Source organism: Dipodomys spectabilis, unplaced genomic scaffold (genome assembly GCF_019054845.1).
Source record: "Dipodomys spectabilis isolate Male_0828 unplaced genomic scaffold, ASM1905484v1 ptg000289l, whole genome shotgun sequence".
In the NCBI taxonomy this organism is placed as follows: Eukaryota; Metazoa; Chordata; class Mammalia; order Rodentia; family Heteromyidae; genus Dipodomys; species Dipodomys spectabilis.
The window spans coordinates 3353542-3366921 of NW_024870966.1; the positions used below are offsets into that span (position 1 = coordinate 3353542).

General features: G+C 53.5%; 1 protein-coding gene across 3 annotated transcripts in view; it reads left to right on the plus strand.

The window, feature by feature from the left end:
* Positions 1-13380, plus strand: part of Tacc2 (transforming acidic coiled-coil containing protein 2) — a 126515-nt gene that overhangs the window by 58042 nt on the left and 55093 nt on the right. For 2 of the 3 annotated variants that reach the window (XM_042701421.1, XM_042701420.1), the window contains exon 1: positions 1793-1860. The exons of the other annotated variant lie outside the window; for it this stretch is intronic. In XM_042701421.1, the coding sequence (XP_042557355.1) occupies positions 1793-1860 (68 nt within the window). Of the gene's footprint in view, positions 1-1792; positions 1861-13380 lie in introns of those variants that run through there. 3 annotated transcript variants of the gene reach the window in all.

Below are 13380 nucleotides of genomic sequence, written 5' to 3' on the forward strand. Positions count from 1 at the left end.
AAAATGCCTCAAGTAGTTTTATTTAGATGCATTTCAGGCCGAATGCCCTGTGCCTGAAGAAACGGTGAGAAAAGCCTCCGGGTTTCCAGCCTGCCCACATGGGGTTCTGTGGGAGTGCAGTTGTTGGGAGCTGTGTTTGGAGCTCCAAACGCTGTTGTGCTGACAGCAGAGGGCAAGTCTAGGCCTCAGGTGTGGCTCCAAACCTCACCTGTGAGGGAAGGGAATCCTGGAGCCTCTAGTAAGAAGGTCCAGGGGTTCAAGCCCAGAGACAGAAGAATAAGAGGTGGGCACCGAGCGTCAGAGCTGGTCCTGCAGGCCAGGCTGCCTTGCATGTCACCCGGCTCTGGGTGTTGTCTGAGGCCCCTTGCTGGCCCTGTCCAGGATAAGTCTTCTTACAGGGCTTCTGTTTGTGAAGTCTGGCTAAAGATGGTGTTGGAGACCCAGCCCCTGCCGGCGGCCCGGCTCCCCAGCCCCCCCCCCCCCCCCCCCCCCCCCCCCCCCCCGTCCCAAACACAGCCCACAGCCGACTGTGCAGAACAAAGGTATCCTTGAGGCCTCGCCTTGGCTGGGGGGGGGGGGGTGGAGGGAGGCAGGGGACGGGACTAGGAGCCTCCACCCACCTGCAGTCCAGGAGGCAGAGGTGGGCAGTTCTCAATTTCCACAGCCACCTATTTGCCTGTTCCTCTAGCAGCCCAGGCCCTGAGAATGGAGAAGACCCTTTTCTTCTTCCTGGAGGTGTGAATCCTCCGTGAGACAGCCCCCCACCTCCACCTCCCCCCCCACCTTCCCCACCCCCACTTCCACCCCTCCTTCCACCTCCCCCCCACTTCCACCTCCCCCCTCCTTCCACCCCTCCTTCCACCTCCCCCCCACTTCCACCTCCCCTCCCCCACCCTCACTTCCACCCCTCCTTCCACCTCCCCCCCACTTCCACCTCCCCCCTACTTCCACCCCTCCTTCCACCTCCCCCCCACTTCCACCCCTCCTTCCACCTCCCCCCCACTTCCACCTCCCCCCCACTTCCACCCCTCCTTCCACCTCCCCCCCCCACTTCCACCCCTCCTTCCACCTCCCCCCCACTTCCACCTCCCCCTCCCCCCCTCTCCCCCCCACTTCTGCCTCCTGAGCCACCTCGCCCTCACCTCACCCTCCTTCCTGGGTCCCCGAAGCCTACCCGGCTGCACATTTACATCTGAAAGCCACACTGTGCGGTCCGGGGCGCCGCGTGTGCGGAGGGAGGGTCTTGGCGCCCTCCCCGCCCCGCTCCCCGTTTCCGGAGCCGGAGCTTTGTGGAGGTTCAGGCGGCGCGGGCGGCGGGGCTGCCGTGGGATGACATCATCGCGTCCCGCACGGGAGCCGGGCTGCTGCGGGGGCTGTGGGAGGGGACGCCGCCTCCCCGCCGCCCGCCGCCTCCCCGCCGCCGGCGTCCGGACTGCTTAGAGCGGGGCGCGCGCCTCCTCCTCCTCCGAGTCCTCCTCCTCCTCCTCCTCGGGCGCGCGCTCCCCGCCTCCCCCAGGCGCGCCCCCGCCCTCGGCGCGCGCTCCCGCCCCCAGGCGCGCCCCCGCCCTCGGCGCTCGCCCCCCGGGCCCGGCCCGGCCGCCAGCCCCAGCTCCCCGCTCCGCCGCCGCCGCCGCCGCCACGGATGCCAGCGGCTGCTCCCATCTGCAGTGCAGCAGCCCCGGCCGCCCGCCCGCCGGCCCGCCCCGGGCTCCCGGGCTCCCGGCCGGAGGACCAGCCTGGCCAGGACGCTGGCCCTGCCCGCAGCTAGCCCGCACGCCTGGGCGCAGCGAGGATGGGAGGGTCGCAGTCCCTGCAGGCAGCCCCAGCCAGCGACCTGAACCCGGAGGTGTCCGAGGCCATGTAAGCGCCGCTGTCGGCGGGGTGGGGGCGGGCGCGGGGAGGGGGCGGGGGAGGCTGCCGGCTTTGTTACCAGCTCCTGCCTGATGCACCGAGCCCCGACCGGCCTGGGGTTCCGGCAGCCTGGCGAAGCTCTACCCGGTGGCCGCCGCGTGGAGCGGCTCATGCCCGAGCCCCAAGAGGCTCCGGGGGACAGAAATCGCCCCCTGGATTTCAGCCCCTCCAGCCACGGGGTGCGGGCTTAGGGGCTTCCTGCTCCATCAGCATCCTTCCCTCTGCACCCCCGCCCCCCCATGGTATTTCCTGCCAGGGAACAGCCTGGCATCGGGGAAGGCCTCCTCCTGGAGCGGGGCAGCTCCGTGCCCTGGAGACCATCGGCAGCCACTGGCACGCCGGCCGGCCGGCCGGGCGGCGGGGACCTCACCCCCGGACCTCACAGTCCCGTGAGCCCCAGCGTCGCCCATCGCCTGGCTCTGGGTGAACACAGGCACAAGGCCGCTTGCTATTATGAGGAGAGACCCTGTGCAGCCTTGTCATTGGCCCAGGTGGTACTTGACGGTGGTGCATCGATCCAGGAATCCGATCTTCTTTTCAAAGCCACAGAGCTAATGTGCTCCGAAGTGGGCTCTATGCCGGACGAGTGTTTATTACCACGATGGTGTCTGTTGTGGTCGCCCGCATTACGGAGCCGGCATGTTTCCGAGGATGGGCTTCTTGACGAAGGTCCCCACCCCCCTCCCAGCCAGATCGCGTTTCAGCAAGTCAGGCTGGTGTCCAGAGTGGGCCTGGGAGAAGGGTGGGTTTCAGAGAACAATGTTTCTGGGGGCTTGGGAGTGGGGGTGGCAAAGCAGTGAGCTCCAGGCTTTGGTATGTGGGGTGGTAGCAGGGACTGGTGTGTGTGTGGTAGGGATGGATGGATGGGGTAGGGGTGGCACCTCGTGTGGGTCTGGGCTTCAGTGAGGAGCTGGCCCCCATGGTGATGTCATGTTGCCCCAAGCAGCTGCATGGTTTTCCAGGCTCCCTTGTTCATGAGGAAGGAGGCATTCTTGGGAGCAGGTGTTCACCCCTCATTTCTCTTCATCCCTACAACTCAAGACAGTCTTTCAGTGGAGATGCATCATATTGGAGTGGTTTTATTTGTTATATGGTGTGAACCTTGTACTAAGCTGCCCTGTTTCACATTCAGGTGCAAGTATTGTCAGATACATGGGCATGCCTAAGAAAAGAACAATTCCAGCCTTTTTTTTTTTAAAGAAGTATCTAAACTAGAAACCACTTAATCAGTGACTGCACCAGCTTGCCCACTACTTATTACAGCTCTTGCTTACCAAAGCCCTTAAAAGCCTCAGAAGGGATAATGTGACCATATGTTTGGGAAAAATGAGCTCCTCAGCCATTGGAAATTCAACACACTAGTCGCTAACATCCCCGCCCTCTTTCCCAGCTGAGTTAATGAATGTTGTGTACTCAGCAGCTGAGGGAGGAAGCTGAAGCGATTGGGCAGATGCTGCCCGTGGGGACAGAAGTTTTCTATAAGGTCCTGCCTTGTGAGGACAGTAGCCTTTAAGTGATAGTAGAGGCGGAGTGGTCACCTCGTGATGGAAGCTGCTTGTCAGATACTTGCATAGTCAGTCCCTTTACCAGTTACCCTAAGGCCCCCCTCTCTGGACTGGACCTGATGTTTGGAAATGTATCTGAATCTGATGGTTAAGATAGTGTGTTTTAAGGCAGGGCACTAGGGGCTTAGGCCCATAATCCTAGCTACTCAGGAGGCTAAGATATGAGAATTAAGGTTTGAAGCCAGCCCAGGTAGGAAAGTCTCTGAGACTCTTATCATCAATTAATCACCAAAAAGCCAGAAGTGGAGCTGTGGTTCAAGTGGTAGAGGACCAGCCTTCAGCGAAAAGGCGAAAGGACCATACCCAGGCCCTGATTTAAGCTTCTGTACTGGCACGCGCGCGGCGCTGCGCACACACACACACACACACACACACACACACACACACACACACACACACACACACACACACACACACACACACACACACACACAGAGTGTGTTTTAGCCAGGTGTCAGTGGCTCATGTTTATAATCCTATCTTCTCAGGAGGCTGACATCTGAGGACTCCATTTGAAACCAGCCTGAGCAGGAAAAGTCTGTAAGACTCCTACTTCCAACTTAACCTATAAAAAGCCAGAAGTGGAGCTATGGCTCAAGTGGTAGAGCATTAGCCTTGAGTGAAAAAGCTAAGGGAAAGCACCTTACCCTGAGTTCAAGCCCTAGTACCAAAAACAAAAAGAAAAAAGATCGTATATTTACCTATTCACAAAATTTCACCCTCTTTCCCTTGACATGTTTGTTTTAAAGAATTAGAAAGAGGGGAAATAGTTGGGATTCTCTTCCTAGCAACTGACTTCCTTCGAAACCCATGTGAGGCTTTTCCTCTTCAGATGTGCTTCTTTCTAGTCTCAAGGTTTTTTTTAAAAAAATGCATTAGGAGAGTGGTTCTTTCATGATCATTTGTATTTCATGTACCTAAAAAATGCATGCACATGAATAATATACAAGACAACATAGCAGGGATGCTGGCAGAAAGAGCTGCTGTTGTAAGATGATGCTGTCATGGCTGCAGGAACAGAGAGGACTCTGGGTGCTCACCTGTCAGTTGTCAGTTGCAGCCCCTGACAACCAGACTCCAGAGTGAACATTGCTCTGTGTGTGTGTGTGTGTGTGTGTGTGTGTGTGTGTGTGTAACTCCACTGAAAGCTGGGCTTATGGAAGGCCATGTGGAAGAGTAAAACCAAATGAGGATTTGAAAATGACTATGGGATTTGTTTGTTTTTTTAGGATTTCTTCTATTCAAATTTTACTTATTATTCAAAATCTTCTGTTGTGGTTTGGGTGCCTTTGGACAGCCTTTGTAGCTTGCACTGAAGGCTTCCTTCTGAACTGGAGAGCTGCGGGGTGCTGAGGGCAGAAGACACATGGGATGGGAGGTGGACAGAGGATACATGTTCCAGGTGACTGGTCCCTGTACTCTAAGGGCCCCCCCTGGAGCCTGTTAGACATGGCGTCACCCCCTGCCTCACACACTTCAATCAGAATTGGCAAGTCAGAGTTGGAGAACCCTGATCTAGTTATATGTCGTCCACCTCAGGTCCATGTGAAAACACTGATCACTATTGGTGACTTCTTCCCAGCCATGGTCCCTTCCCCAACCAACATGGGCAGAGGGAAAATCCTCCATAGAAACCCTTTGCATAGATGTGGGGAGCTAGTGCAGGGGAGAGGCGGGAAATACTAGAGAGAAGAAGGTCTATTGATTATCCTGGGGGAGCCCTGGGGGCTCGACTTCTGCTAAGTGAAGCAGCATTAAACACTTTGTCCTTCCTGTGGTTAGAGACTTAGAGATTCATCCCAGGGTCTCTTCAGATTTCCCCCTCCCTCCAGTCATGGAGAGCTGACCAGGGGGCCAGCACCATCTGAGGCCTACAGGGTGGTCCTGTTTGTAGCCAGGATGCTACGTGGGACACCACTGTCTAGTGAACTTGTGCCTTGGCTCCACAAAGCACATGTGGACAGCTCTAGTGTAAGGGCCTGGAGGAGTGCAGAGGGAAGGAGGGAAGTGGCCGGCTCTGCTGCGTGTCCCCTGTGTGGGGGGGAGGGGCAGGAAATAAAGTAGGAAAATACTAAGTAGAGATTGTGCTTTCTGGCAATTAAGAAAGACAAGGCCTTACCCAGGACATGACAACGGGAGCTAGTTTGGGGGAAAGTGGATGTCTTTGGACTGGCCGTTGAAATGCAGGTATGGGGGGACCCAAGAATAGCGGAAGTGGGCAGGGCAGAGTAGGATCTTGGGCACTGCCACAGATCAGACCCTTGCTTGTGTGTGTGGTTCCTGACTCTGTCTTGGTTTTATCTTGGAAGCTGTTGAGCAGATCTCTGATTCTGAACTGACCACTTACCTAAAAGGTTTTCTCAGGGTGAAACTCCCCATCTGTACACTCGCTCATAATGATAAAACGTAAGATACCTGCAAAAGCAGGAATGTGTGGTGTCTGAAAATTACCAGCCACTCAGCCCCTCCGGAGGCTGGAGAGGCTGCCGGGACTCCAGCAGGAATTGTCTTGAATTCTCAGTTGATCCTTTCCATAGCCTCCTTTCTTGAAGTAGCCCTTGGCTAAATCATTTAGCTTACACTACTCTGCAGATACTTTTGTCTTCCTGGTAGCAGACTTACTTTGAATGTAACTGTTGGAAACAATTAGTAGACTGATTTTATCCCCTCTGAAATGGAATAAACTATAGAGTAAAAGGCTCTTTGTGGGTACCTTTTTCTACTAGAATTCCTAGACAGCTCCAGCCTGAACTCATGACCTAGTGCCTGGCCTTTCACCCCTACTTCATGGGGCTTAGGGGCTTTCTCTGATGTGTGTGGAGAGCTGAAGGCATTCCCAAGCCTTCTAGTAGTTCTTGGCATCCAAACGGCCATATAGTTTTGGGGTGGGGTGCCCCACTACAGGTAGGACAAACAGCTAGAAATCACATGTTGATGAGTGTGACTCTGAAGGTGAGTCTTACATCAAGGTCAGGTGATTCCGGATCATTCTTCCCCACTGACCCTCCTGTCCCTAACTGTTTCTTTCCACTCTCTGCAGCCTGCTTCTGTGGCTGTCGTGTTGGTTGCCTAGGAAACTACGTTAGCCTGACACCTGATTGGCTGCTTCAGCCAGATGGATCGTGGAGCTAGAGCAGTGTTGGGAGGGGCGGAGGGGGAGTGAACATGGGATGTTGCACAACCCCATCCCACCCCTTAAGATTAATGAGGTGGACTCAGGCATTGTGAACAGTTGTTCTGTGGAAACCAGTTGCTTTTGTTTCAGAGGTGCAGGTTGTCTGGGGAGGCTGGTTGAGTACGAAACACCACTGAGTGGGAACTGTTCGTACACACCCATGGTAGAGGCGATAGCACAGGTGACATTGGTTCTGTTTATATTTACAAACTCTCCTTAGCAGTTGTTTCTGGAGAGCAGGTGGGTGCCGTTGACGACTGGCAGATGTGGAAGCAGAGCTGTACTTACAGCCTTGCCGCCAGGAGTTTAAAGCCCTTTTTCCTCAGCCTTGCCCTGCAGACCCAGACTCAGAGAAACTTTTTTGCACTGCTGTTGCCTGCCAGCCTTGTTTCCGTTAGAGAAATATTACATCCATTAATCCTGTGAGGTGGATGGATTTTACAGGTCAGGAAACGGAGTCCCTGGATGGTTTAAATCGCCAGGGCAGCAAACTGCTTCTATGAAGGGTCAGAAGGTAAAGATTGTAGGCGTGGTGGCCATCAGCTCTGCTGTTACAGCACAAACACTACTATAGATAATGTGTACATTAATGCTCCAATAAGACTTTATTGACAAAGACAGGTCAGAGGTTATGTTTTGTTGGCCCCAGGTCATACAGATGGTTAGTGCAGGGATCAGGCCCCTGTCTTCCCCCAGGCTATCCATCAGTGGAGAGATCCTCCAGCCTTTGGCCTAGGCATCTTCTTTGTTCTCTTTCTTGATGTTTTCTAGGTGGCCACAGATGTGCTGATAATGTCCCTAATCCTCCTTTTCCTTCTCTTGTTTCTAACATTTTCTGTCTTGGATTTATTTCCCATGAAGACCTTAGGATTAATGTGTCCAAAGGTAAAACTGATGATCTTCCTTGTCTCAAGGATAAAAACAGGGAGTGTAGCTCAGTGGTAGAGCACCTACCCAGCATGTGTGAGACCCTGAGTTCTCTCCCTAGCACAGCCAAAACAAAATCAGAAAACAAAATCTGGCATTGACTCACAGCCAGACTTGCCTCAGCCTCCGCATCTCCTCATGTGGCTGGCGATTGGTGGGGTCACACCAGAACCTGGAGGTGAAGGCTTGTTCTCCCCTTTTCCCACCTTTCCCTTCTTCCCAGGACAGCCCAAGCCCATGAGGTTTCCCTAGCTAAAATCCTGGGTGCACCTTCCATTGCTTTTCATCTAGAATCCAAGCCTTGGCATGGCCTACAGAGTTCCCCTTATCTGTTCTTCTGGGGCATGAGTCACCCGGCACATCAAGGACTATACAAGTCCTGCCTCAGAGCCTTTGCACATGCTCTAAGGCAAGCCTTCCACCCCATGCAGCTCTGGCTGGGTCCTTCCCAGCTCTGAATCTTGACAGTGTTTGTCCGCCATTGTTCTCCCATGATGTCCAACAGAACATCTGCAAGGACAGTGAGGTCTGTCATCCACAGTCAGAGCAGTGGCCTTTAACCACCGGCGCAGACCAGCAGCCAAGCACTTCAGTTCATTTAAATTGCTGTAGCCATGTGTGGCATGTGATTGCTGGACCAGCCACCGCAGGTCTGTGTGAATCTCTGTTCCAGGTTCTTCCTCGTCCTCAGCTTGACTTGTAATTACTTCATTTACTTCCCTGTTCTCACCAGAACGAGGAGGGGGCAGTGCACGGCCTTCCACTTGTTTCTACTTCCGCCTCCAGCCCCTGGCCCAGCGCCCGGCATGTGGGGTTCAGTAGGTGCTCGTGAATGAGACTGCGCTCGGATGCCAGCAAGAAGAATCATAACCACATCAGCTCTCCAGCTGATCAGCTGTGAGGAGGCCTGGGCTAGACCCTCCGGGGCTCAGTTCTGCCCCATCACCACAGTTCAACACAGCCTGCTCTGCACCTTAGCGTGGCATCCCTCCGGACAGGGAAGGGAACCTGTCTTAAGAACGTGGCATGTCTCTGAGGGAGCAGCAGGCCCCGCCCCCCTCTCCCCCTTTTCTCTCAGTTCCTGGAGCTGTATTTATGTATTTATTTGTATTTATTTTTTGCCAGCCCTGAGGCTTGAACTCAGGCCTGGGCTCTGTTCCTGAGCTTCTTTTGCTCAAGGCTAACGCTCTACCCCTTGAGCCACAGTGCTACTTCTGGCTTTTTCTGTGTATGTGGTGCTGAGGAATCGAACCCAGGGCTTCATGCATGCGAGGCAAGCACTCTACCACTGAGCCACCTTCCCAGCCTGGTTTGCTGTTTTTAGATGTCTATTATTTTGCTCTCAGCTTGCTGCACTCCTCTTCCAGACTGCTGTGCTCCCTTTCTCTCCCTCCTCTCCCCTCCTTTCCTCTTCCCTCCCCTCCCCTCCCCTCCCCTCCCTGCCTTCTTTCCCCTTCTTCCCCTCGCCTCTCCTCCTGTCGGCGGGCATCTCTGTTCCATCCCTGCCTTCATCTTCTTCACCTGCACAAGCTGCTGGCTGGGGAGCCCGGGCATGTGAGTCGCGCAGAGCCTTGGGAGGAGGCTGGCGGAGGCTGGCATGGCCCCGTGAGCTCCACATTTGCCTTTGTTCCACCTCCTCAGCCTCAGACGGGAAAGGACTCCCGGGCTGAAGGAAGGTGCTGCTGTGCAGGGAATCGCAGTGGGGGAAGGGCGTCCCCTGCTTGCTTCTGAAAGGGAAGTGGGTACAGCTTCCACCAGGGAAAACCGCAGGAGCTGAGTATTGGGGTGCATTGGAGTGTTTGGGGGATGGGGAGGAGGGGGGACACCAGCCCTGTGTCCCCAGGGCTGAGAACTCAGGCCAGCTGCCGAGCCCACTTTTTGTTGACATCCCAGCCTGACTTACTCAAAACATATTGGAGTTCCCGCGTCCAAGAACTTTAGAAATGGCAACTCAAAATCTTGGCCGAGAGGACCTTTTTCTTTTTGTTGTTTCCTGCTGCTGGAGAAGGAGCCGAGAACGTCAGCGCCTGCCAGGCAAGCGCTCTGCCGCTGAGCGGCTCCCCTGCCCTGCAGAGGGCTTTTCTGTGACACAAAACTGTTTTAATCTCACCCTGTATCATTTGTGAAACATTACCTCGGCTCCCTCATTACTCACTGTGTGAGTCAGCCAGTCATTTTATTTTAAGTAACTTTTGGTGGTACTAGGGTTCGAACGCAGGGCCTCATGTTTGCTAGGCGGGTGCTCTACCTGTTGGGCCATGGCTTCAGCTCATTTTTGCTTTAGTTACTGTTTAGGTAGGGTCTCAAGCCAAGGATGGCTTCAGGTCAGGATACCTTCTGTCTGTGCCTACTGTGTGGCTGGGATTACAGGGAGTCCTTTTAATTGTTTAACTTGCAGTCTGCTAAACATACACATATACACACAAATGTGTGCTATGGTGATGGTGGTGGTGGTGGTGTGTGTGTGTATGTGTATTATAGATGGATTGTATCACTTGGCAAACTTAAGAGTATTGGCTGGGTACCAGTGGCTCACACCTCTCATCCTACTTTGAAGGCTGAGATCTGAAGATCATGGTTGGACGCCAGCCCTGGGCAAGAAAGTCCCTGAGATTCTTTCTTTTTTTTTTGGGGGGGGGGGGTCCAGTTGTGGGGCCTGAACTCTAGGCCTGAGCGCTGTCCCTCAGCTCTTCAGCTTAAGGCTCTTGAGCCACAGCACCACTTCTGGCTTTTTTCTTTTTGCTTATGTGGTGCTGAGGAATCGAACCCAGGGCCTCAGGCATGCAAGGCAAGCGCTCTACCACTGAGCCACCTTCCCAGCCCGTCCCTGAGATTCTTATCTCCAATTAACTATCAGAAAGCCAGCAATAGTGCTGTGGCCCAAGTGGTAGAGTGCCAGCCTTGAGCAAAAAAGCTCAGGGACAGTGCCCAGGATCAGCATACACGCACACACACATACAGGCTCTCATGCACACACATACACACACACACACACACACACACACACACACACACACACAGCAGCAACAGCAGAGGTATCCTCCCTAGGCAGTGAAATGTAGGGATAATAATGGGCATTAGGTCTGGTCCTCCCTTGAGTCTTACTTGTCTTTGTCCTAAGGGACCTTTTTCTTGTGACTTAGTAATGTTCTGGAGGGCAAATCTAAGGAATTGGGTGTAGACTGCTCCCCCTAAGTGAGAACTCTCCAGGGAAAGGCCAGCTCTCCAGAGTCCCAGCAAGCCCAGAGGTGTTCAACCAAACAGTGGCCTTTCAGTATTGTGTCTGTTGAGACTGAGTTTAAATACCCCAAGTTCTAGCGGAGGCTCAGAGCTGAACTGGAATACAGTCAGACACAAGGACAGGGTCTTCACACTGGCCCGTGGTTACTTCAGGCTGTTGGTGTTAAGTGGCAGCTTGGTGTAGCCAGTGATCCTGGGCTGTTCTTGGTTCACTGCTGGAGGAGAAAATGCCACAGGGGGAATGGCGCACAGTCCGCTGCTGGTCAGCCCAGGGGAAGCCATGGATTCTGTTACAAGCCAGTGGAAGCAGCGCCTCCTTCAATATAGACCAGACCCAGAGTCTGCCACTGCAGAAGCCACAGCATCAAGGGCGGCCCCCCCACCCGACCATTTACAGGAGCCCCAATGGATGTTGCTAATTATTCCTTGTTCTACATTAAAAGGAGGCTTCTGGAGGGGTCTGGAAGTATTTTCCCTCTGGGAAGAGAGTGGAGGAGGCTGGCTTCACTTTAGGCAAAACATCTGCACACAGGGAGGTCCTGCCTCCACTGTGCATTTCCTTTCATGAGTGGCTCTAAGATGTTTTCCTGGGGTGCACGGCTGCTGGGGAGTCACTCAGAACAGCATCTGTTGGGGCAGAGGGAGAGGCAGAAGAGCAAGAGGAAGAGTAGAGGCTGCTGGGAGCCATAGGCTCCAGTTGTGATGTCAATGAAATGGAGTGAGGCCCCCTTTTTCCTCACCACTACCTAAGAACCCCAACAGGTAAGGCCGAGGGCAGAGGCTGCACCCTTGTATTTGGGTATGGGGAGAAGAAAGCATATGGGAAGTGTTTACATGTGGGCTTACATATTACGTTTCCAGGCCCGGAGTATGTACTCATTTCCTGGATATTATTTGGGTTTCAAAATTATTTTTATTGTTATTAAGGTGCTGTACAGAGGGGCTACCATTTCATAAGTCAGATAATGAGCACGGTTCATTGTTTTGGACAATCTCTCCCCTTCCTTTACTTTCCCCCAGTTTCCCCCTCTCATCCCTGCCCACAAGCTACATGGGTCATTTTCTACATAGTGTATACTGAAGGATTGCTTTTGTTCACTTCCTTCTGCACCCTGTCTGTATACCCTCAGAAGAAAAACAAACACAACAATAATAGCAACAACAGAAGCCCATGTTTTGTTTGTTTGCTTTTGGTCCTGGGGCTTGAACTCAGGGCCTGGGCACTGTCACATGGCTTTTTTTTGTTTGTTTTTGCACAAAGCTGGCTTTTTGCTGGTAAATTAGAGATAAGCGTCTCATAGAATTTCCTGCCCAGGCTGGCTTTGTGGATTCTGTTTCTCTTTCCTCTCTCCAAAATAGGACTGTACCTTCGAGATTCAGGACTAATGACTGATATGGCGGGTAGAGGAGAATGAAAGGTGCAGGGTTTTCTGGGTTTTCTGATGATGGTTTAAGTTGCCCATGTCTCAGAGGCTCTGGGAAATCTTTCTGCCACCCCCAAGTGTAACATGTTATTGCTCAGCAGCATTGGGAAATGTAATTGGAGTAGACACTTGAGTTAGAAAAGGCCTGGTGGCCAAGTGGTGGTTACTGATGAAGAATTAAGGCCAGACCTGTGCCCCTTGGCCGGTGGGGAGCAAGGGACATAGGAGAGTGGCCTGGCAGGCAGAGAGCATGTGGTCTAGCGGTGGGGGAAATTGGGGAGGCTGCCACCAGACATGGGCTGTGCATATGGGATATAGACATCATGAGGTCTTCAGCACCCAGTGAGGGTCCAAGAGAAAGAGAGAGCAGGATGGGAGGGCTGCATGGAGGAAGTAATGTTTCTTACAGAGTCTAGGGAAGCCCTTCCCGGGCCAGAAGGGGTGCAGGACCCAGCCTTGAAGGGCCTAGAGGGCTGATGTAGGACAGGCGGCATTGGGTGAGGCTGGGCTGGGCACGCAGGAGGACATGGCAGGCTGCAGCTTGACAGTGGTGAGGAGGAGTCTTGGGTGGAGTGCTAAGGCAGGTCCTAGGGTTGGATTTGGGTTTGTGTTCAGGGACAAAGGTGAGGAAAAAAGCCTGCCTTTGATTCCTTGCCTTGCTGAGTATTATTGAACATTCATTTGGAGTCCCTACATTTGTGATGACGTAAGAGGACTGGACAGCCTAGCTTCTCAGTTTTTTAGAACTGAGAGCTGTCTTTGTCGTGTGTGTGTGTGTGTGTGTGTGTGTGCGCACTAGTACATGTACATACATGTACTGCTATCAGAGCTTGAACTCAGGTTCCGGAAGCTGTCCCTTAGATTTTACGCTCAAGGCTGGTGCTCTACCGCTTGAGCCACAACACCACTTCTGTCTTTTTCTGAGTAATTTGTTGGAAATAAGAGTCTCATGGACTTTGCTGCACAAAATGACTTCAAACCGCGATCCTCAGATCCTGCCTCCTGAGTAGCTAGGATTATAGGTGTGAACCACCAGTACCTAGCTTACATCTCACTTTTTGGTAGTTGACTGGAGATAAGAGTCTTACAGACTTTTCTGCCTGAGGATTGAACCATGATCCTCAGATCTTGGCCTCTG